A 25779-nucleotide genomic window follows, 5' to 3' on the forward strand; every position below is an offset into this window, starting at 1 on the left:
GGTCACGTGGTACTGACTCATAAGTCAAGAACGGTCTTAGCATGTTTAACGCAAGCCGATAAAAGATTAGATCTAATCGACATCTGCATTGAATGACTTGAATGAGCATTAATGCTGGACCGACCTCAAGTTCGATGAAAATTAAAAGCGCTTGTCTAGTCTAAGGGCTAGTTAATTAGAGCCAGAGCCAGAAAGGCTAAGGTGACCTACATCTCACATGGCTAGGAGGGTATGGGACCTCTAGAGTGTGACTCATTAGTCACCTATACAGGGTATGACTCATTAGTCATCCACACAAAGATAGACTCATTAGTCATCTGTACAGAGTGTGACTCATTAGTCACCTAGACAGAGATGGACTCATTAGTCACCTAGACAGAGATGGACTCATTAGTCATCTACACAGGATATGACTCGTTAGTCATCTATACAGAGTGTGACTCATTAGTCACCTATGCAGGGTGTGACTCATTAGTCATCCACTCCGAGATTGACTTACTAGTCATCTACTAAAGAAGCAAGTCATCAGAGATTGACTCATTAGTCATCTATTCAGATGCAAGACCTCATAATCATTTGTTTGTGCCTGCTTGCATGCATGATGAAGGCTATTATTGCTAGGCATGCACATTATGATTTGATGACATGTTAATACTGTTCATGAGCATATTGAGTTTTCTTGCTCGGCTTCGGGTCACAGGTGCTATGTGGTGCAGGTAAAGGCAAAAGAAAGCTGGACCATCCTTAAGTTGGAGAGCTTAGGTGATGACGTGTACATATGCGGCTGCTCGACCGCCACGGCCGAGGGTTGAAAGAGGAACTAGGGTTAAACCCTGTTTTGCCGCTTAGATCCGCTGATTGTCAATATTTTCTTGTACTAGACCTCTAAATTATATTTTTGGGATCCAAATGCATAGAGTAAACGTTCTAATGAAACATTATATCTTAACTTAAATTTTTAATCCCTAAACCGCTAATCATACTTAGTTACACGATTTTGGCCAAATGACTCGATTAGCGAGTTTAACACTGTTTATAATGTGCACCATAACGGTCCCTGGAGTTTAGGGCGTTATAGAAACTAGGTCTAATAAAACCAAAATCCAACAGTTCTTGCAACTGTACTTTTAATTCTTTCAACTCAGCTGGAGCCATTTTGTAAGGTGCTCTAGACACTGGCTCCGTCCCTGGTGCCAGTTCTATAATGAACTCAATTTCTCTGTGTGGTGGCAACCCTGGCAAATCTTCTGGAAACACATTCAGAAATTCACAAACAAGTCTGGTCTCCTCTGGTCTCACTGGCACGACCTGAGTTGTATCAACCACACTGGCCAAGAATCCAATACAACCTCCTTGCAAAAGATCCCTAGCCCTCAATACAGAAATCATTGGTATACGAGGTCCATGCACAATACCAACAAACATAAAATGATCCTCACCTTCAGGCTCAAAGGTGACCATCTTCCTTCTGCAATCAATGGTTGCCCCATACTTTGCCAACCAATCCATACCCAATATCATGTCAAAGTCAGTCATAACCAACTCTATCAAATCCACTGACAACTCTCTGCCCTCTTGTAGAGTCCAAGAAATTTACTTAGCTAGTTAGATAGTAGTATAATAGTAATAGTAGTAGTATTTTTATGACTGTGGATTTTGGTTCATACTGGGATTTATTTGGACACTCATAGTAACACTTGTAGATTTTCTAAGTTTAACCTATAGTTTAAGAATATTAATTTTAACCTAAGGTCTGATTAATATAACTGATATTGGTGGTGATAAATATTATATTATAAGGTTTAGATAGATCCAATAAGGAAGTAACACTTGTCATGTGTGTGTTTAATGATAATTAAGTATTTTTGAGGAATAAGTTTATTAAGAGTAATATTTGAATACCCTAGGGTCTATCAGCAGCTTTGAAAACGTTAGGGGACTTAGTCAAGGTTGTTTACTCAATTCAAATTAAGCTAAAAATTGTGTAATTTCGTGTTTAAATATTCAGCGTATGCCAATATATCGCAGCTATAGGGGGCGATATATCGCAGTACGGGGATACGAAAAACACGAAACTTCGCACGATTGCCTCGGGCATGCTGGCCCAGGCGATATATCGCCTACAAGGGGCGATATATCGCCTCCTTCAGTGCATTTTGAAAGTTTTTGAAAATGTTCTCAATTCAAATCTTTAACCTCTTGATAAGTCCAACATCTTTCTGAACGAGTCTTCAGCCTCTACTGAACGATAATTCAAATATTTTTCACTTAAAAAGCCATTATTTTTATTCAAGTTAAATGAAGATCTTTTCATTCATAAACTCTATAAATAGGACCTAGTACCCAGCCATTTATTCATTCATCAAACTAAGTTCAGAGGCTGTAAGTTGCTAGGTTATTGTGAGAGTGTAAACACTTGGGTTGGGGATTATAAGCTTGATCATTATAAGCTTACCAAACACTTGGGAAGTAAGGTTTATAGCACATTTCGGTTCAAGGTTTAGATCGGTCATATAAGTCTTCAAGGTATTCCAAAACTCTAGTCCATTTCTGTTTTGTTTTCCTTAAAATTCTTATAGTTTTCTACTCAGCATCCTAACTCTGTTATTTATTCTTGGTTAGGAAACCTAAGATCTTGAACATAAGGTTTTTGGTAAGTATATTCTTAATGGTATAGTTCTTCTATTCTTTTCATCTCATTCTCTTTAGTATACTCACCCTTCCATTTATGGCTTTTAGGAGTGTTCCAAAGTCCCAAAACTGTTCTCATATCCCGAAATTTTTTGTAAGGAAAATAGGATAGAACTTATGTGTTATATGATTTATATGTTATGATAAATGTTATCTTATGATTATGTGTTATGTAATGTGCTATAATATGTATAATTGTAGACTTGGGCATATGACCCATACAACTAACAAGCCCCAATAAATTATGGGCATATGACTTGCTTAGCTAGCAAGCCCCACTAATCTAATGGGCATATGACTTGTTTAGTTTATGGGACCCCAAGTAATAATGGCCATTATAGTATGTATGTGACATATGTGTTATGATATGTTTTATGCTACATTATGAAATTTATGTGTATGGTTTATGTGTTAGATTTTCCTTGCTGGGCATTAGGCTCACTCCTTTTATATTTATATGTGCAGGAAAATAGCTTTGGTGGCGGGAAAGGTTCTTGGTAGTTTGGGCATGTGTATTGAGGCGGAATGGAATCGAAGGGCCGAGAGTTCGATTCGAGGATGAAGTTTCTTTACTTATGGCTTTATGTGTATTTTTCTGCACTTTATTATGTAGTCCCTTTTAATTGCAATTATGTTATGTTTTGATTTTAAAACAATGGGATCTCATATCCTACTTTAAATTTTATGTAAGTTTAACATTTATTTTTACAAGTTTTTTAATAAAGTTATGATCATTTCACTTGTAAGTTTTAGTAAAGGATTAGTGTCTATGGATAGTTTTCGTTAATGGTCCAAAGTCTAGAATAGTTGGGTCATTACACCTCCACTATCACTGGCAAGGATTTGGCCCATCTCCTGGATACCACTAACTCTCCAGTGGGTAACAAAGTGCCAAACCCCACAACATAAGAATCACAGGGTCTACACAGTCTATCAATAATACTACTATCAACAAAAGAATGTGTAGCACCAGAATCAATCAATACATTATAAGGGGTTCCAGCACTAAGAAGCTGACCTGTAACTACTGAGGGAGAAGCCTCAGCTTCTGCTTATGTCAATGCGGACACTCGAGCTGGGGCCGAGCTGTCCGCTTTCCTTGGTTCTTCTTTTCTTGCCTTAGGGAAATCCTTTCTAAGATGACCCACTGCTCCACATGAGAAGCAGGCCCTTGCCTTACATTCTCCTAAATGGCGCCTCTTGCATCTAGGGCATTCAGGATAAGACTTCCAGGCTTCATTAGACGACCCATTGAAATACCACGGGACCGCCTATCAGGACCTGGAATTGGGAAGGTGTCAGGAACCTTCCTCTTCTACTCACTGGGGCCTATACCCCTGCCAGAACCCACAAATGGAGGACTGTCAACCTGAACTCCTTTCTGGCTGCACTGTCTCGCCAGATCCTGTTCTCTGCACTCTCAGGTGTGAGTGCCTTCTCAACCACCTGTGCATAAGTAGTAACCCCAGCCACAGTGGTGATATGTACATCACGAGCTAATCTGGGCTGTAGCCCCTGAAGAAATCTCTCTCTTCTGGTCCCATCTGTGGGCACCAGCTCCATGGAAAATTTCACCAAATGGTCAAACTTTAAGGCATACTCAGTGACTGACAAACCTCCCTGAAGTAGCTTGATAAACTCCAAATCTTTAGCTGCCCTGATGGCATCATTGTAATATTTCTCGTTGAACAGAGTTTGAAACTCTTCCCAACTCTGGGCATTTACATTCTTGGTCTGGGTAATAACCTCCCACCAAATCCGGGCATCCTCCCGAAACATATAAGCCTCTCATTACTAGTTACCCTCATGAAGTCAAGGATAGTGGTAATCATACTCATCCATTGCTCAGCATTGGCAGGATCTGCACTGCCCTCAAAAACTGGAGGTTGCTGCTTCCTAAACCTTTCATAAAGAGGTTCCCATTTATTTCCAACCTCAGGCAGCTGCCCAGCTGCTGGCACCGACACAGGAGGTGCCTCTGAAACACTGGCCACTGCAGGCGCTTACTGCTATTTCAAAAGACAAAGCTCTTTTCCCTGTCTCAACATTGTTGCCTATAGATCGCTAACTATCTGCTGCCAATTTACAGGAGCTGGCTGTGGAATCTGTGACTGGTCATTTTCTTGACCCTAACTATTATTATTCTGGCCTTGATCACTCTGGCCAGCTGACATATCTATCTGCCCTGGATTCATTCTTATCTGTTATACCCTGCTGAAACAATGATCAATACGGCCAGTCAGGTAGTAATAACTAAACCTATTGCCGCCTTACGGTCCAAGAACAAGCATACAATTATCATATTCGACAATCATACAATTATACAAGCAGATACATGTTTATATCATTTAGCACTCAGTATGTATCACATAATAATTCACAATCAACAATACTTATAAGTATGTTCCAGCAATCTCAGTACTAATTAGCACACATTTGTTGAGGATATAATATTTTAGGGCACAGGTTTAACATGGTGTCTCATGCATATAGGTAAAGCATATATACTATATTTAAGCAATTATACATATAACTACATATATAGTTACCAAACCATGAGTCAAGCTTGACTTCAGTGATGTGTGTACATGCCCAGCCAGTCTACAGGAACCCTATCCTAACCTCGCTCTGATACCAAGTTGTAATGCCCTGGTTACCCCAGAACAGTTACGGTGAACCAGAAATTTGACCCATTACCCGAGTCCTTTGGTTAAAAATGTGCATCTAAGTGTTATTAACAGACTAAGGTGGAAAACCAATAAAAAGGAAATGATATATTTTATTTAATACATAAAATTGTTCATGAGCCCATAAAAACATTTACAAGTTATTTACAACTCAAAATGGTCATTACAGTTTCAAATTTACAAACCCGCCAACCTAGGCAGCAAAAATATGGTAAACCCCCTAGTTCCCCTGAGAACTCCTTGGTCGTGGTGGTCAAGCGGCCGCATATGTACACATCCCCACCTAAGCTCTCCACTCAGGGTTGGGTGAGCTTTTCTTTCCCTTTACCTGCACCACATAGCACCCATAAGACAAGGCCCAGCAAGAAAACACAATATAGCATGATATGATATCAACAATGATCATAATAATCATTCAGGACTTTGAGTCCAAAATAGGTAAGTGACAATTGAAAAGTCACTAAGGTGGGTTCCATTCCCAATAGCCATGGGACGATAGGGTCACCAGGGCTTTAGAGATAAGTGATCCTTTCACTAGCTTAAACAGGTTAGGTGCATGATGACTAGTCACCAACATAACCTACCTCATGACCGTAGAGTCATAACCATGGAACATTGTTCCCTAGCCATGTGACAAGCAGTCACCTAGGCCTTAGGCCCTAGCTCTGAGTAACTAGTCCTAGACTAGTCAAGCGCTTATAAGATTCATCGACCTTAGGGTTGGTCCAGCATTAATGCCTTAGAGTCATTCAACGCTAATATCAATTAGATCTAATCTTCATTCGGCCCTGCATTCATGACGCTTATGCCGTTTCTGACTCTTAGGTCAGTAATACGCGACCAGTGTCATCCCTGACTAATCAGTGCCATACACAAGTAAACAACATTCGCTAGCATTTAATATGAAATCAATGTCCACATTTATCAACCAACATGCCTCAGCAACACAATCATGCATGTCATATACACATGGTGCAGTTTTCTTACCTCAGGTTCAAGCGAGAATTATAATAAGAACGACTCCTGAGAACGATCAATGTTTTGATCCCTTAGCAGTTACCTAATCATAACCAATTATAACCTCCATTAATGAAAATCAACAATGAAAGGGTCTTAACCTAAACCCCACTCTCGGGACCTCAAAACATGCCCACACGGTAAGTAGATTCGATCCCGGGCCTTAAGGATTGAAACCCCGAACCAAAAACCCTTAAAAACACTCAAAACGGGATTATGGAGGAACAGAGTAGCGCTGCTCCCTAGCGCCCTAGCACTATACTCAGAACCCCCAAACCGCCCAAAAGCATCCTGTGTAGCGTTATAGCGCCCTATGATGGGCGCTGTAGCGCTACCCCCAGACTGGTTTTCCCCTTAAACTTCCTTTTTCGACTCCTTCAGTTCTAACTCGATTCCAATGCTTCCAAATCCCATTTTTGATGCCAAGTGAACCCAAAAACCATCCTCACATACCCCAAGCATCACAACCACAAGAACCCTAGCCAAAACTCCCAACAAAACCAATCATTCAACCTAGAAATCCCAACTGAAAACCAGAACCAAAACAGAGCAAAGCAGGGATTTTAATGGCTAAAAACTTACCTCAAGCTCAGATTATGATGCTCTTCAATAGTGGAACACACTCCCAAACTCCCAAGACTTACTTCCCAAGCTTGAATCCTCAATAATGGCTCAAAAATCTCAAAGAAAACTGAAGGAGAAAAGGTACGGGAAAGCTCTTGAACTATACTCTATTTTCCTCTTCTTTCTACAACCTCAATGGCTAATATCTATCCTAGGGGTGAAAAGACCAAAATACCCCTAGGTCAATTAAGGGTTTCTAAAGGCTCCCAAAGGCAAAATTGTATTTCCCACCTATCTCGTTAATCATAATTAACGCTCTCCAATTCCCGCTATTCTCGATAGTCTCAAACACCAATAATTCATATCCTGTTACCCTTTAATTCCCGGGAACGCTCTAATCATTAAAATCACCCCGAGACTCACTCCGAGCCCCGTACTTAAACCTGTTATGACTAGACCGCTAATTAATATTTCAAGATTGTCTCATGCCGAATAGCTCGAACAAACCCACCTTATAATGTGGTCTCACCAACAGATCACCGACATGCATACAAATATACAATTATGCCCTCAACGGGCCAAATTACCAAAACACCCATGTAATGAAATGTGGACCCACATGCATGCATATAACATCATATTATAATATAATTCACATAAACATGCATATTATCAGTTAATGGAATAATTAAACAGTTATGGCCCTCCCGGCCTACTAATCCCGCCATTAAACTGCATTAGGGATTTCGGGGCATTACAGTAACTTCCTTGAATCAGGGGAAGATATTTTGATAACCAGGTCTATAAATTGTATGGTATTTTTCATTTGTAGACACGCACAAATTGGTACGGAGAATAATCTGTCTAATTGCTCTGAGAAAGATTTGAGATAGTATTAAGATCAATAATATTGACTCGTGGACTAGGCAGATTTAAATGTTGAACCACGTAAAAGTTCTTTTGTTCTTTTATTTTTTCTGAAATATTGTTTAGTGCTCTTCAAATTTAAGTTGACAAAAAAATGGTGTCAACAGTTACAAAACCGATGAGAAAAGCCGACAAGGTTGAAGAAGAAAAAGCTGAGGAAAATGTAGTTTTTGGGATGAAAAGTTGGATCTTTACATGTTTTTTGTTTTTTTGGGACAGTTCAACATTTACAGTTTCATTATTATTTTGTTATGGGCTATAAATGTCATAGAACTAGAATGTTGACTTTTAACAATTTATTTTGATATATATATTTAGGAGGTATTTTTGATATAAAACTTTCCATTTTTGCAATTTTAAGTGAGGCTTAACAGATTGCAGGCTACTTTCTTAAGCCCAAAAAATATAAATAAAGAATTGTGCTTGGCTACTTTTTGAAAACTTAAAACAAGTGATTTTCTATTTAGCAGATCAAGTATTTTGGTATTATGTTACTTCGATTAGCTATGAAAATGAAAACAATCAATGCCAGGTTACTTGTTACACTTTCTGGCTACCTTATTAAAAATCAAATAATGCTCTATGAACAAAAAACAAGTATCAGGTTACTTCATTACGCTAAAAAATTGTATTAATTAAGTGCCAAGTTACTTTCTTCACTTTATGGCTACTTTTTTCTAAATCTGAATAATTGTTAGCATTATTCTCTTAACAAATAAGGGCAACTACCATGTTACTTCAATATGCTAAAAAAATTGAGAATCAAGTGTAGCAAATCAACTGATTCATACCAGGTTAGCTTGTTAAGCAAAAACAAAAAATGCCAAGTACTAGGCTACTTTATTGTAATGACCCAACTACTCTAGACTTTTGGACCATTAACGAAAACTATACATAAACACTAATTCTTAATAACACTTACAAGTGATAAGATCATAACTTTATTAAAACTTAAAAAAAACAAAGGTCAAACTTACATAAAATTTAAGTTAGGATATGGGATCCCATTGTTTTAAAACCAAAACATGACATAATGATAATTAAAAAAAGATTACATAATAAAATGCGGAAAAAATACATATAAAAACCATAAGAACAAAAACTACATCCTCAAATCGAAACTCTCGGCTCTTTGAATCCATTCCGCCTCAATACACATTCCTCAAGCTGCCAAGAACCTTACCCGCCACTAAAACTATTTTCCTGCACATATAAACAAAAAGGAGTGAGCCTAATGCCCAGCAAGGAAAATCTAACATATAGCCATATACATAAAAATTCATAATGCAACATAAAACATACTATAACACTTATGTCACATACATACTATAATGGTCATTATTACTTGGGGTCCCATAAACTAAGCAAGTCATATGCCAATTAGATTAGTGGGGTCTTTCTAGCTAAGCAAGTCATATGCCCATAATCTATTTGGGGCTTGTTAGTCATATAGGTCATATGCCCAAGTCTACAATCATACTTAACATAACATATTACATAACATAAAATCATATAACACATAAATCCTATCCTATTTTCCTTACCAAAATAACCGGGATATGGGAACTGATTTGGGACCTTGGAACACTCCTAAAAACCATTTATAATATGGTGAGTATATTGAAGAAAAGGGATGAAAGTGAAAAAGGGACTATGATATCAAAATATACTTACCAAAAACCTTGTGCTTAAGAACTTGGATTTCCTAACCAACAATAAGAATAAGGTTAGAATGAGTAGAAGGCTATGAGAATTTTTAAAGAACATAATACAAAAATGGACTAGAGTTTGTAAATACCTTGAAGACTTATATGACCAATCTAAACCTTGAACAGAAATGTGAATAAACCTTACTTCCCCACGTGTTTGATAAGCTTATAATGGTCAAGCTTATAATCCCCAACCCAAGTGTTTACACTCTCACACTCACCTAGCAACTTGCAGCCTCTGAACTTAGAGTAATAGATGAATAAATGGCTGGGTACTAGGTCCTATTTATAGAATTTAGGAATGAAAAGATCTTCATTTAACTTGAATAAAAATAATGGCTTCTTAAGTGAAAATAATTTGAATTATCGTTCAGCAGAGGCTGAAGACTCGTTCAAACAGATGCTAGACTCATCAAGAGGTTGAAGGTTTGAATGGAGAACGTTTTTGAAAACTTTCAAAATATGTTGAGAAGGGCGATATATCGCCCCCTGTAGGCGATATATCGCCTGGGCCAATATGCCCGAGGCAATCGTGCAATGTTTCGTGTTTTTCGTATCTTCGTGCTGCGATATATCGCCCCCTATAGCTGCGATATATCGGCATACGCTGATTATTTAAACACGAAATTACACATTTTTAGCTTAATTTAAATTGAGTAAACAGTCTTGACTAAGCCCTCTAACGTTTTCAAAGCTGATGACTGACCTTAGAGTATTCAAATTTTAACCTTAACAAATTTAATCCTCAAAATACTTAATCATTAATAAACCCATACATAACATGTGTTATTATCTAATTGGTTCTTATCTAAACCTTACAGTATAATAAATATTTTTCTCAATATCAGTCATATTAATCAAACCTTAGGTTAAAATTAATATTCCTAAACTATAGGTTAAACTTAGAAAATCTACAAATACTACTATGAGTGTCCAAATAAATCCCGGTCTGAACCAAAAATCCACAGTCATAAAGATAATACTATTATTACTATTATACTACTATCTAACTTAGCTAAGTAAAGTTCTTGGACACTACATTTAATAAGCTAAAAAAATGCAGAGAATCAAGTCTTAGATTATGTTGAGCATTTTTCAATTTTGCAATAAGTAGCCTCATAGTGGAAACGTAACATGGGACTTGAATCAGGCTACTTTTCCCAAAATTGAATAGTGGTCAACATATTCTATCAACAGAAAAGCCCAAGTGTCAGGTTACTTCAATATCTAAAAAAATGTTGAGAATCAATTGTAGCAAATCAAGTGATTCATACCAAGTTACTTTGTTAAGCAAAAGCAAAAAGTAAAACAAAAACAAAAATCCATAGAAGCAATTGTAGGTTACTTTTTTTTTATTATCAGGCTGTTTTTTTTATCAATGTCATGTACATGTAAAAAATATGTTTCTTCAAAGGAAACGAAGTTAATAATCTAATAGCAATATGTAATATGTTGTCTAAAGTAACTCTATCTTGTATTATGAATGTATAAAATGATATATGCCTATGTAAAATTGAATGAATCATTTTTTTTTTTGTTGCTTTTCTTGGCTTGTGTGGCTTCTCCATTGGGGGATTTCCGCAAGTTTTCCTATTGTGTCCAAGTTTGCCACACATTTCGCACTTCATAATCACCTTGGGCTCTCCACGTGATCTTATTATTCTCTTTTTTGGCCTTCTGAGAGGAATTCTTGGCCTTCCGACATAAGTATGTCCAAATATTCTGGTAGATGTTATTCACACTTATTTAGCAATGGATGCACTATTTCTGCATATGTAGTTTTCATGTTTCAATTTTGTATTATTTGGAACAAAATTCATAACTTCTTAGCCTTCTCTTTGCAATGACAACAATGGCATGTAAAGATTGTTAGGTTTTATGCCCTAATTAAAACTCAATTTCTTTGTAATCTCATTTATTATCAATAAAAGAATAGAAATCATTTTTTTGACTTGGTCAATCATTTTGCTCACATGTTTTATTTTCTTGATTATTTGTTTAATATAAACTTCTATTAAATCCCGAGCATATAGATAATCGTATTTATAGTGACGTAACCACGGTAGAATATAAATATGGTTATATGTTCAAAATAAGTTAGTCCTATGATTTGTTAGAGCACAGGATTTACACTGGCTTGTCAATCTACGATATGATGTACTTACACATTGCAGTGGTATGTTCTTTCCAAAACATTAGCAAAGTAGATAAGATCGGATGTATTTGTTACATCGGATTGGACCGATATTGACAGTAGATAGGATAAGTAAGCATACTGTTATTATCTATTCTAGTCATATCATATAGTTGACCATAGGTCAATTTAATCTCAATTATGAGTAGTTAGTATTCTAACTGATTGTATTATTTGAGTTCTTTGACTTCTTCGTTACCAGCGTACCCTACGGACTAGCCCATACTCACATCTTGGGAACTCGGTAGTATAATCAAGTGGGAGTGTTAATCATAGATATGGACATCTATAGCTTCTGATGAAGAAGTGAAATGATAGTTTCCTTTTAGTTTGGTTCAAGGTGCTAAATGATAGAGATCTCATTTCAGTAATTAATATTAGTTTACTGAAATATCATTTACAAGGAGCTAAGTGTTTTAAGGATAAAATACAATGAGGGGTAAAATATTATTTTAGTCCGATCTCATTGTAGACCATCTATAGAGGATTGAGTGACAATTATGGTTGTAACAATAGATAATTAATAACGTATCTATATTTTTTATAGAGCATTCTATGAATTCAAGAGTGCAATTCCGAGTCTATAGTGGAGTCACGAGGAATTAATAAGTTAGTAAATTTATTTGTTAGATTTATGATAACTTATTGAAGCTTGATTTCATAGGCCCATGGTCTCCAATGTACCTTGGATAAAATCATTTAGATAGTCTCAATTAATTGATTTAATTATCAATTATAATTATCAAAGTTTACCAAGTCAATTTGGGATAGTTTCACAAAGTTATGTAATTTTGAGCAGAAAAAAGAAATTAGGGCAGATTTATTAATTATGATAAATTGGCATCTAAATTAATAAATAAGTTTAAATCAAGGTTCAAATTATAAATAATTAATTTGATAAATGATTTAAATAATTATTTAATTAATTAAATCAATAGAAAATAATACAAGCCTTGTTTTTAAGTCCAATGGGCTTATAATCAAATGAGAAATTTCACGGACCTAAAGCCCATGATAATTTCGACCTAGGGTTGTCAATTGGCTATCATTTCGTTGATTTTTTAATTAAATAAATGACCTAAATGAGTCTATTAAAGGAATGTTAAGTGAGAGTTGAAATCAGATGACAAACACTGGTTTTTTGATGTTTTAGATTATCTCTAAACATAAGTCATTTTTTAAGCCTTATTGTTCTTTTCTCTTATTCTCTATGTATCTATCTCATGTGTTGAGAATTGCCCACTCTAGTCTAGGTGATTCTAAGGATACTTTGGAAGAGTGTGAAGAAAATTAAAGATCGGTTCAGTTTCTTAGTAATACTCTGCGACAGAAATGATACAAGGGTTAGAGAAACTGAAGGAATGACTCATTCATTCCGTTGCGTATAATGTAAGTATTCTTATCATTATTTCTCTTTGAATTCAATTTTAGAAACATGTTCTAAGTTATCTCATATTAACTTGTTTAATATTAGATCTACATGAAAATAAATAAAGATCCTGTATAAGTTTGCCTAACAAAGATGGTACTTCATCTTGTTTGAACCTTCTACATGTGCACGTTTTTCTCTTGGATGTTGACTGTAAATGTTCTATTTTCTTCATTAACTTGGGAAGGATGGTGGTGCATGGTTTTACCTGTAAACAATATAAAAACAAATTCCGTAATTGTATTCTGAATAAGGTAATAACCTGATTCAAAAAATTCAATTGATCAAAATACCAGGTTACCTGTTTAGTTTTCAGGCTACATTTTACAAAATTAAATAATGCTCAACCTATTCTATCGATAAAGAAAGGGCAGGTACCAGGTTACTTCAATAACCTAAGCAAATGCAGAGACTCAGATGCCAAGTTACTTATTCAGCTTTTAGGCTACTTTCACAAATTCAAATAATGCTCAACCTATTTTATCAACAAAGAAAGGGCAGGTAACAAGTTACTTTAATAACTTAAGCAAGTGCAGAGACTTTGATGTCAGGTTACTTGTTCAACTTGTAGGCTACTTTTCACAAAATCAAATAATGCTCAACCTATTCTATCAACAAAGAAAGGGCAGGAAACAATTTACTTCAATAACCTAAACAAATGCAGAGACTCTGATGTCAGGTTACTTGTTCAGCTTTTAGGCTACTTTTTACAAAATCAAATAGTGCTCTACCTATTCTATCAACAAAGAATGGGCGGGTAACAATTTACTTCAGCAGCCTAAAAAAATGCAGAGACTCAAATGCTAGGTTACTTGTTCAACTTTTCGGCTACTTTTCACGAAATCAAATAATGCTTTACCTATTTTATCAACAAAGAAATGGTAGGTACCAGTTTTTTCAATATCCTAAAATAATGCAGAAATTCAGATGTCAGGTTTTTCTGCTTTCAAGCGAATTTTCACAAATTCAAATAATGCTCTACCTATTCTATCAACAAAAAAAGGGCAGGTACCAAGGCATAAAATTAAGCAACATAATCTACTTTGTTTTGGTTCCAAGTGCGGAACTAGCAACAACTACAATCATGAAATTTCACTAATCAGATGCCCTATAAAATCATTTAAAATAACATTCTTGTGTGCACTTATTTGGAGGCACAAACAACTTATCATGGGCTAGGAGCTACTAGATAAGGTGAAATCGAAGCCATTGGAACTACAACAACGCCCTCACAGCACTCCATCACATGTCACCCGGAGAGACTTCGAGAAGCAAGGTTTTAGCAGCTTCTGAACTCTCTGTGCAGGTGCGTGTCGACGATAGTGGCAGATTGGTGAAGGAGAGATGATGAGCATTGGTCGGGAGTGTTTCCCAAATGTTAGAAAGTTTAATTCTTTACTCCATATTTTGTTTAATTTTCTAAAGAATCTACATTTATGTAGTCTTATTAAAAATTCCATAAATATAAAAAAAGCTCAAACTCAAATATGTTAACTTAGAGCACTCCTAATGGGTAATGTACTCTATACTTTAAAATACTTAACCAAAACAGATTTTTTTTTTTATTTTACCTCAAATTTTTATATTACACTATACATCAGTTTTTCTATTTTTTTTTCTACATCATTTAAATATTATATTTTTAAATATATTTTATTTATTTTAAATAATAAAATAATTAAATACAACAATATCACATATATACATACAAAAGTTTATAAAAATAGATTAATAAAATATTTATAAATTAATGAATAGTGTTATTTTATCTCACTGATTAGAAGTCTACTTTCACTATTTTTTTTCTCTAAAATTTAGAGAATTAGGTATTTTACCTTAAATCTGTTAATACGGTTTCTAGAGTCTATGTTCTGTAGAAATTTTATTTCATTTTTTATTCTTTTCTTCCATTCTTGCACCGAACTTAAAAGGAGCAAAAGTGTTTGCTTCCCCAACAGAGGTTCTATTCTTTATTCTCTCTTCGATTCCACCATCCATAACCATCTCTACATACAACACTCTGAAAATGGTGGAGCGGAAGTTCCTTGTTCACCACAATGGCTCGGACTTCGCCGTGGACTACGACACCGACGACGGCTTTGAAGTCGGTCTTTTCAATTTCTCTCACTAAATTTATCTTCTTCCTCTCTCTAATAAGCAAGTGTTTGCAGGTTTTCAAATTCCAGCTTTTCTCCCTCACTTCTCTTCCACCAGACGACCAAAAGGTCTCCAATTCTAATCTGTATCATACCCCTTTATTCCGTTTTGTCAAATTTGTGTTTTTATTGTAGGTGAATTTGATGTTATGTGATTAAATAGATTATCGGAGTTGATGGTGATCGCACGGTCTCCACCGATTCCGATCTCATTGACATATCGGAAAAACTCCGATTGGTTTCCATCAGTGAGGATCACAAAGAAGAAGAGAATGGAGAATCAAGTACCGGAAATGAAGCTGATTTTCTTAAATCTGATGAGGAATTGGCTCGAATGTTGCAGGTTCAGTTGTTTTTTTTTTGTTTTTGGTTTTGGTTTTGAAGAAGAGGTTTTTGAAAATGTTTTGGTGATAATAATAATTTGGAAATGGTTATGCTTTTCAGGCGGAGGACGAGGCACTTATGTTTCAGCAGTATATTGCGGCTGAAAATAACGAAGCTTTTGAGCATAGAGTACGGCCTTATATCGAGCAAGTTCGCCTGGTAATGCTTTACGTACTTTGGTTGGCTTTTGGTTTTGATAGAAACTAATATGAACTCGAATAAATGCAAAAGCTAATAGTTTTACCAAAATCTTTTACCAGCAATGAAACATGGATTCGCTCAAGTGTTTTTCCCCCCTTTCCTATCTAATTTGGGTTTATTGTTATTTTTGCTTAGTATGAGGATCCAATGCGCCAGGAGGCTGCTCGAAAAACAGTCCCAGTCGATGAGCTCGAGGAGAAAGCATTGGTTTCTTTGGCAAAGGTGAGAGAACCCTTTATTTATATTAGGAAGCTTAACTTTCTATAAGAGTGAACGACAATTCCATGTGAGAACATGAGTTCCTTTTCTCATTGCCAATTGGTTTTGAGTTAGAAATTCATAATCTTACTGAGGATCGGATCCAAAATAATAGCTAGCCGAAAAGAGTTACTATAAGTTACTCCACTTATTGCTAATTATATTAAGAAACTTAAATTTCTATAAGAGTATTCCACATTGAATAGGTAAGGTTATTAGTTACTCCACTCTCAATTGGTTTTGAATGAGTTGGGCTATTCGAAAAGTAGGATAATGCTATTTGAGATATTTATTTTTTATCATGTTATAGGAGGGTGAGTTTAATCCGTCAAAGGCAGAACAGGATCACGCTTTCCTACTGCAGCTTCTTTTCTGGTTCAAGCAATCCTTCAGGTGTTTTATCATTACTTTGTTATTTGACATGTTAAAAATTATAAGTTTAGGAATTTCTCTGTCAAATTTAATGCCAAATACTAGCTAACCTGTGTCATTATTGTTGTTTTGCTGTTGCTTATCATTTTAGTTTAATCAGGCAGTATTATCTTCTTTTTTCTGACAAGCTCTGCATCTTCTGTTTCTCCATGGTTTGATTATTGTAGTTGGGTCAATGCACCTCCTTGTGATAGTTGTGGCAAGGAAACCATAAGCCAAGGAATGGCTGCTGCACTTCCTTCTGAACTTCGTTACCGAGGTTCTCGAGTTGAAATTTATAGGTAAAATTTATTAAGAACTTTTTTCTTTCCCTGGGTGTTTTCACTTTTACTTTTTGAGTAATTATTTCCTAGTGAGTTTTTTTTTTTTTGCTACTTTCTTGGTTCTTTTTTTAATTAAAGGTAACATATATCTGCTTCAAATGTTGTAAGGTTTACCAAAATTTAAGTCGATAATATGATTTGTTGATATCTTAATAGGTCCAGCAAATCATTCTAGGGATATGTCTTTTTATTTGTTTCATTTTACATGTATTCTTGTCTGTGAACGAGAAAAGAACTCTCCCTATGTCTTACATGTATTTTATTTAATATAATGCTTTGGTGGCTACTTTATAAGAACCATGATTCATTAACATTGTATTTTCACCCCAATTCCACAATTTTAGCTATATGTTGTTTGCTATGCATTTACTCGATGGGAAGTTGGTCTTTTACTTTTCAGCTGATAGAAGCATTTCTTTGGTTATGGTTTGTTAAAAATGGATGCTTATTATTGCACGTGCTTCTCTAATATTCTCAGATGCAAATTTTGTTCAATGATCACCCGTTTCCCACGCTACAATGATCCACTGAAGGTTTTTTTTTTTTTTTAAGTTTTAAGGACTGTTAAGGTTTGTTATACATTAGAAGCTCATTCTTGTTTTTTTTTCCCGTGATCAATGCAGCTTATAGAAACAAGAAGGGGACGTTGTGGGGAGTGGGCCAATTGCTTCACACTTTATTGTCGAGCTTTTGGATTTGAATCCCGTTTGGTTAGTTATTTTATTGGAAGTTCATCCATTGCAGTTAAACTTTTGAAAAACAAATTTATGCTTAGTATGTTAATACCTTTATGTGATGGGAAGCAACAGACAAAATATGTAATAAACAATACTTTGTATTTCTGTATTTCTGTCCTGTCACAAGTACTTATATGTCTGTTATCATGGCCAATGCCACAGTGGTGTATTGTTGAATGATTTGAGTTTATGATTATCTGGACAGATTTTGGATTTCACCGATCATGTTTGGACAGAGTGCTTTTCACTATCTTTGGGAAGGTAACTCGGATTAAAAGGCTAATTTTTGGAATTATATCTTTGAGATTTGCCTTGATTGTTTTTCAATCCTGATCGTATATTGAACAGATGGATGCATCTTGACCCTTGTGAAGGAGCGTACGACAAGCCATTGTTATATGAGAAAGGGTATGCTTTCCAAGCTTAATAATGTCTAAAATAAAAACTTATGAATTATCTCATCAGTTTTGTTTTGCTTGTTGCTGCATTTTCTATTGCTGCTTTCTTTCTAAATATCAAGGTTTTGCTTTGTGGAAGGTGGAATAAGAAATTAAATTATGTAATCGCCATTGCAAAAGATGGATTATATGATGTCACTAAACGATACACAAGGAAGTGGCATGAGGTAAATAGTGTCTACAAAAGTATTATATATGCAAATAGTTACATTGATTAAAAGGAGGCGTACTGTTAAATTGAATCATTATTTGCAGGTTCTGTCTAGACGAATTGTTACCACAGAGTCTGCATTGACAAGTGTACTTGATAAGATAACAAAAGAGTGTCGAAGTGGATTTTCATCTCAAGTTCTCTCTGTACTTAAAGATCGTGATGAAAAGGAACGAGAAGCAATTGAAAGAGAGTTATATTCTACAGATGATGCCTCAATCTCATTACCTGGAAGACAAAGTGGTGATAAGGAATGGCGGAAGTTGAGATCAGAAATTGGTTCTGATTCCTTGAGTTGCTCTTCTTGTCCAGTTCGGTTATGCATAGATGAGCATGTGACTAGAGTTTATGATGCATTTCTTCCACTCTTTTCTCATTTTGTCAAGGAAGAACTTCCCAAGTCAGTAGTTCTCGAATTGCTTGGGTTTGTTGGAGGCTTTCTCAAAGATCTCCAGAAATCCCCTTTTAGAACTAGGAAGGCCTCATTGGATTTAGCAAGTAGTCAAGCATTTGTGCATCAAGCTCTGCCCTTTTTTTATGAGTTACTTAACGCCCTTTCACTTAAAAAGGTTGACACAGGTGGGAATGTGGATATTTGTTTAGCCGGCAACCCTGTTAAAACCTCTATAGCACTTCCTGTTGCCTTGGATGCTTTGGATTACACCATACATAATCTTAAGAATTGTGAAAATTTGAATCAAGCTTCTCTCACATTGCCTCTGTTGAAATTAAGTAGAATACATTCTGGTTCAGTCCTTGCGAGTGGTGAAGAACTTCCCTTCGGAATTGTGAGTTGTGTTTTGCTTGTTTATGTGCTTGCAGCTTTATAGTTTATCTTCTTAATTTTTCCCTCAAGTAAATTAGTTCATAAATCTCAGGCCACTTCTGCATTTGATGGAATTCAGACTACTAAATGGGAAGAACCAAATGGTGCTCGAGGTATTATTTTGGACCAAATGAAATACAGCTCTTCTTTTCAAGTATAGTGAATTAAAGTAGTAAAGTAGTTATAGTATGATCTATCCACTGAAGACGACCTTGCTGCTTTATCCTTTGTTTTCTAATTTGGTTTATTCTTTTCACAATACTTATGACCCTGTAGGTTGTTGGCTAATATACAAGGCGTCAGCCAATCTGAAGCACAAACTCGTGGCCTATGAGTTAATGTCAGCCAATGATGCACCAGAAAGGGATCCAATGGATTGGTATGTAGAGTATAACCACTTACAGAACTTTTCTCTTGGTAGATTCTGGCTATATTTCATTCATTTTGATAGGTCAACCAGTTCAATGACATTAAATTTTCTTTGACTTGAGAGCATTATTTTTTGAAAACTTTATTTCCTTTCCCAAGCATGAACATTATTTTTTTCAAATTCAAAACCACTAGAACAAAAAATGTCCTAAATTGATTGATTGATCATATAAACGTAATCATATTGTTTAGGGTTCTTGAGGGAAGTGATGATGGAGGGTCCAGTTGGAATCTGTTGGATAAACAAACTAAACAAAAGTTCGATGAGCGCTTCCAGCATCGGACATATAAGATTGCATCTCCTGGTCCACAGTTAAATGCTTTCAGGTAAAAATCGAAGTAATGAAGTATTGTTTGCTTTGTTGGAATTGAAATGGGCACTATTTATGTGTGCTAGTTCTTATAGGAGTAATGATAGTTGTACAAATTGGTAGTGCATCTATTATTAATCCTACAAGAACTAGCACACATAACCTCAAGTTCGAATAACCGTACTAGTTCTTCTCATCGATGGTTGAAGTTGTGGATTTTGCAGGTTTAGATTTCTGGCAGTTCGAGACTCTAATTCAAATTCACGGTTGCAGATTGGTAGCATTGACCTCTATTCAGGAAGCAATTGATGGGAATGACAAATAAAGTCGAAAATAAAAACTCACACTTCTCTATTGTTATCGATCATGCAAGTGATGGCTTTAGAGTTAATTGATAATAGTTCAAGGGCCTACGTACAAGCCTAGTAGAAGTGAAATAAATCTTCTTTTTTCAAACATAATATTTATGCATAGCAAACTGTATTGACTATCATTTCAAAAATTAAAGAAGTTCGTGTGCTACATAAAAAATATAGTTATTAACGTAGTTAATTTTACAAATATCCCTCGAGCTATAGTAAATCTTACAAATAGCTACCAATGTGCAACGAGGATAGGATGGTTCCTTCCTTAAAACGTGACATAATTATTTTGTAAATACTAAAAGCATAGATTGATATATAATGAAAACAAATAAAAGTGGAGAACATCAATGAGTGCCTTTCATGAATGGAAAGCAGCCTTCAATTCCAATGTTTAGATTGTAATTTGTAACCAAATAAAAATGAATTTTCTTCATTCCATTCCTTTCTCTCCAACCATACATCAAATGAGATGATGAGCCAAATAACAAACCACTCAAGTAAATAGGCTTAATCAGAAATTCTGGGGCAGGAAAGGAATTGGTAATTAAGAAAGCAACTTGAATTCACATGAAAGTTATTATATTGCAAATTGCAATTTCAATCAAAAAAATTTGAAAAAGCAAAGTGAAAATCAACAATAGTTCCAGTAATCCAAATTGTTGTATCCACTCATCTACTAATTTCTTTAGTGACCATCCTCAATCTTCTTCAAGCCCTTCATGTCTGTCGTTTCAACACTGGATAACAAGCAAAACGACACAAAGGACATTCAGTCTAACTCTACAATATAATACAACTTTTTTATATGAGATATTTACTACTTGTGACAAAAAAACAAAATTGAAGTTGAATGACAAAAAACATGATGAATTCGATAGTTGGCAGTAATGAAGTTGCAACTTGCAAGAATAAAATGAGGAAGAAAAACAAAAGTTAACAACTTACGTTGTGCCGTAGAGACAGATTTTTTGGACTTTAGTAACTTCGGAATCAGATTGATTGTCCTCAATAAATATTGTCAAGCTGATACAAATACAATGTATGAATACTTACAGGTAATAACAAGAACTAAGAATGAAAAGAGAATATACAGAGAAACTAAGCATACCTGCGAACATTCTGAAACTTGACATACTTTAAAACAACTGGTTTTCCCTGCAGCAATACATAATGCAGGCAAGTTATAACATAAAACCTTCACTAACATATGGTAGAAATGTCTTAAACAAGTTGATTTTACTGAAATTATTAAGTAGAAATCCAACCGTAAGACTATCGGGGGACAGAACAGCAGTGTCACTTGGTGGGAAGTCATTGACATTGCTGACAAGATTAAGAAGACATGTAAGTGTTTGAATTTTTATTACTTTTATTATGAAACAGAACTGTTATAATTCTTAAAAATTCTACCTGAATCCCATATGCTCCCTGTTTGAAAAAAGTTTCACAGTCTTGGGACCTGTAAGTCAAAAGTGCTTTTAGTCATGATTTGTTATGGATAAAATATGCAGGGGTTCCATCAATTAATTCAAGGGTGTGAGCTGGCTAACATGGAAAAACCAGAAGCAGTGTTCAAGACACTCTCTTGTTAGGAAATTCATTACCAAAGACTATCCATATCTTTTGTTTAGTATGCACAGTGAACAATCATATAATTTTCTCTTAAACATACAAGCTCCATTATCATGAAACAAAATGCCCAGAGTATAGAAACCAGTTTTGACTTATTACTATCTGTAAAGAAGCCTTTGATGTTCTAATTTATGTGATTCTTGTACGTGAAACTAAATATACATGGACATGGCTCGCAGTAAGAGGGGAAAAATAACTAGAAAGGAAGAAAACAACATAAAGAACTAAAGGTATGGATCAATAATTTGCACAGTTTTTATAACATCATAACTCTCAACTGCATTCATGCATAATTGTATTTTCACGATTGTTAATTTGTACCTTCCTCTTCAGGCCCCTTAACGGCAAAAGAATGCAATTTTACCACTTGATTAAAAGGAATGTAAATCAGAAGCTGCTCGTCCGCATCACTCTCCAGATTCAAACCATCATCCTCTCTGTAGCCCTGCCCAATAAATGGATAATTTGATTACTTAATCCCATGTTTTAAGCACTAAGAAGACATCGCAGAAAATGGGGGGGGGGGGGGAATCATATACTAAACTATTAGTGTACAATCTCAAAATAAACAACTTTTCTATTCACTCAAGCACATAAGGAATGATAAGTTAACTGATCTTGTACATTACGCATTTCACTAAATGAAGGTATTAGGTAATTTAAAACTAATATTTATGTTTACTAACTCTAAGTAACAAGAATAGAGGGAAAAAAAACTTTAAAAGTGCTAACTCAGATTCTAATTCCAGAATAGCATATTTTCAATCACAAGGTAAGCAGTCAAAAAAGGGGAGCAATTACAAAAACAAAGCGATCTTCCCCCACCCCTCCACCACCCACAATAAGACCACCAAAATACTTTGGTATCAAATACAGGTTTTGAAACATTGAAATAGAATAAAAAGCATAAATAAGCGACCCCACATAGCTAGAAAAGAAGCAGATACACCTTGGATTTTTTAAATTTATGGTTCTTGAAAGTATTTCAATAAAAACACAAGAGAGTTATGCAGATCAAGACCCATAAATTATATATACAACAGAAAACACCCAGAAGGGAGTAAAATTTACCTGCTTGAGAGCGTTAGCGAGAGAGTGACTTGTGCTTTGGTTGAGACATTCAACCCCAGACCAGTCAATGAAGTCCAACAGATCAACCTGGTCATCACAAAATTCAACGTCAGAAACAACAACCCTCCTAACCACAGACCATTGGTCACCCATAACTTGGGAATCTGAGAAAAGGGTCTTCCCCCTCAAATACCCAGTCGAAAGATTCCATGTTTTCTCCCCATATTTTTCCTAGTCTTTTATTTTTCTGAAAGAAAAAAATAAAAATAATAATAATGAAAGGGTTTGGGTATACTCACTTGGCTTCTTGGGATTGCACTAGCTGATTCCCCAGACATGGTTGTTGAATTTCGTACAGAGGAAGAAGAAGAAAGAAAGAACGATATAAAGAAGAGAAATAGAATGGAAGGAAATCTAAGTTATATATACAACTGCGCAGCCTCCTCTCAAGATGCTTTCTTGTGTGTTAGGACAGGGTCAAACGGCGCCGTTGTAAGAAAGCAAGTGAAAAATAAGTAAAAAAAATCAATTATTTTTAACGTTTATTTTTCCTTTTGTTTTTCAAATTTATTGATTTTATTTTTTGGTATATAGCACTTCAAGTCCCCAATTTGTTCTTAATCTATTATTAGTTAGAACTACAAATTATTATTTTTTTTGTTGAATTTAGATTCACAAATAGATACCTAAGACTAAGTGATACCTTGGAGAAATTTGGAGACCTAAACATACACATGAGAAAAGTTGGGATCTTAGATGTTATTTTTAATAGAAATCATACAAAATAAATTAAAATTCATATTTTCAAATTTAAATAATAAAAATGGCATCACTAAAAAAATAATTAATTAACCAAAACAAAAACAATTGTCTTGATCTTTTTTGGTCTTTTTTTTAAGTTCAAAATTGTACATTTTCAAATTTAAAAAATTAAAATGAAATCATTAAAGAAAACAATCTAAAAAATTTCTTCATATGTTGTTTCAAAATTATAATATAAAGCTTATTTAATTTTACTTTAATATTTATAAATATTTCATTTATTTTTAAATTTTAAGAATATTTAATTTATAAATTTTTGATATAATTATAAAGTAATGTTAATAAGTTACAACTAATTGTATACAAATAAATAATATATATTTATCAATTTAATTAACTTAGAAAAATTATAAAATTATTATAAAATAAATTAATATATTTTAAAATTAAAATTGTGTCAAATAAATAGTAACAATCATTACGCCACAAGTTGTTTGCAGTATAATCGACTTGTAGTGCAACACACCAGAAGAAAACCTGCACCACAACTGACTTAAAGTGTCTTCTACAAGCATGAGAAGTCGATTCGCAGAAAGTGACTTCCCATGCTAAGTTGGTCCAACATCAGCTCTAACTTTTACATTTTCACTAATTTTTGTAAATATTTTTTATTGATAAAAATTTGTAATTTTTTTTTAAATAATTTTTTTTTTTTGGTTAATTAATTATTTTCTTTAATAATTTCATTTTAATTGTTTAAATTAAAAAATATGAATTTTAATTTATTTTGTATGATTTCTATTAGAATTAACATTTATAGTCCCCAACTTTTCTTATGTGTATTGTTTAGGTCCCCGAATTTCTCCAAACCTATAACTTAGGTCCCTATTCACGTCTATTTTTACATTCATTTAACAAAATTTGGATTTTGGGGACTAACTTATTACAAAAGTATAAATTTGATGATCTAAATGCTACAAAAAATAATTTGGGAACGTAAGTGATACATTAAGAACAAATTGAGACCCTAGTTATTATTTACCTTTTTCTTTCTTTCACATCTGTTGTCTGTGTTTTGACCATCCGACGCATGGTAATTGAGAGTAATTAGCGACAGGCCATGGAGTCCTCGGGTGCAAGTTCATTGATGTAGTCCAGTTCGACGAGTCGAGAGTGCCTCTAGGTGAGGTTATGCCCCGAGGTCTTCTCTCAGGCAAGGGTGTCTTCCATTGAGACCACGTTTCAAGTCGGTCTCCGAAGTATAAATAACCACGTGAGGCCATGACTCGAGGTCTTTCCTCAGGGAGAAGATGTCTCCAAGTGATGTTACACCCTCAGGGACCCTTCTAACTTCGCCATTCTCCAAGTTCAGGATTCCAGTCCTCGGGCCTAGGAGTAATGCCAAGTGTCGATCACTGCAGGTGTGGGTCTCGAAAGGATCGTCTGACAACTTTTGGTGATCCTCAATTAGTGGTGTCGATTTCGTACACTCGACAATCGTCATTTCCCACAACGCTGCCTGACACGGGCAAACGTGCGCCACACCCTGACAGTCGCAGATATGTTCCCCATAAAGTTTGTGTGTGGCTTTCTGCAATGGGCTCCGTAGAATCCACGTGGGCCATAGTCTTTATTGTAACATAGCCATTTGTGTATTAACTTAACATTAATACACCGATATTAATAAACGATGATTAGCATTAAGGATCTCAGCCTCTATAAATAGGGTTGGGGTATCTCCTTGTAAAGGGTTGGGTTTTATGGAGAGAGGAACTATGTACTCCGTGCAATATATACGTTGTCTCAGAATCACCATTGAAGCTTGCTATCACAAGTTTCAAGCTCACTAAATAATAGAGACTCATAGACTAGGGTTCTTTTATAACTTGAACTACGTAAAATCTTGTATCTTTCCTTGTTTATCCTTTAACCTCTTAGATTAAGTTAGCAACAAAAAAGACATTAAGTTAGCAACAAAAAAGACAGTTTACAATATCTATTTAAT

The 25779-nt window shown here is 35.0% G+C and overlaps 2 protein-coding genes across 2 annotated transcripts; one reads left to right on the forward strand and one right to left on the reverse strand.

Moving 5' to 3' along the window:
• Window positions 1-15094: 15094 nt before the first annotated feature.
• On the forward strand, window positions 15095-20475 carry LOC133790757 (peptide-N(4)-(N-acetyl-beta-glucosaminyl)asparagine amidase). The gene is made up of 17 exons (XM_062228514.1): window positions 15095-15322; window positions 15390-15443; window positions 15538-15717; window positions 15819-15917; window positions 16095-16181; window positions 16528-16610; window positions 16817-16930; window positions 17451-17505; window positions 17596-17682; window positions 17915-17970; window positions 18058-18117; window positions 18247-18334; window positions 18423-19166; window positions 19257-19317; window positions 19481-19583; window positions 19826-19960; window positions 20169-20475. The coding sequence occupies exons 1-17, from the start codon at window positions 15245-15247 to the stop codon at window positions 20251-20253; spliced, it is 2169 nt and encodes a 722-aa protein (XP_062084498.1). The 5' UTR covers window positions 15095-15244; the 3' UTR covers window positions 20254-20475.
• A 169-nt stretch (window positions 20476-20644) lies between these two features.
• LOC133790758 (PITH domain-containing protein At3g04780) lies at window positions 20645-23466 on the reverse strand. Its single transcript, XM_062228516.1, has 8 exons — window positions 23312-23466; window positions 23013-23099; window positions 22263-22386; window positions 21720-21768; window positions 21575-21632; window positions 21418-21464; window positions 21255-21332; window positions 20645-21046 (listed from the first exon to the last, which is right to left on the reverse strand). Exons 1-8 carry the CDS (start codon window positions 23348-23350, stop codon window positions 20995-20997), a joined length of 534 nt encoding a protein of 177 aa, XP_062084500.1. The 5' UTR covers window positions 23351-23466; the 3' UTR covers window positions 20645-20994.
• Between the last annotated feature and the right edge of the window lie 2313 nt (window positions 23467-25779).

The sequence above is a fragment of the Humulus lupulus genome, chromosome 7 (assembly GCF_963169125.1).
Source record: "Humulus lupulus chromosome 7, drHumLupu1.1, whole genome shotgun sequence".
In the NCBI taxonomy this organism is placed as follows: Eukaryota; Viridiplantae; Streptophyta; class Magnoliopsida; order Rosales; family Cannabaceae; genus Humulus; species Humulus lupulus.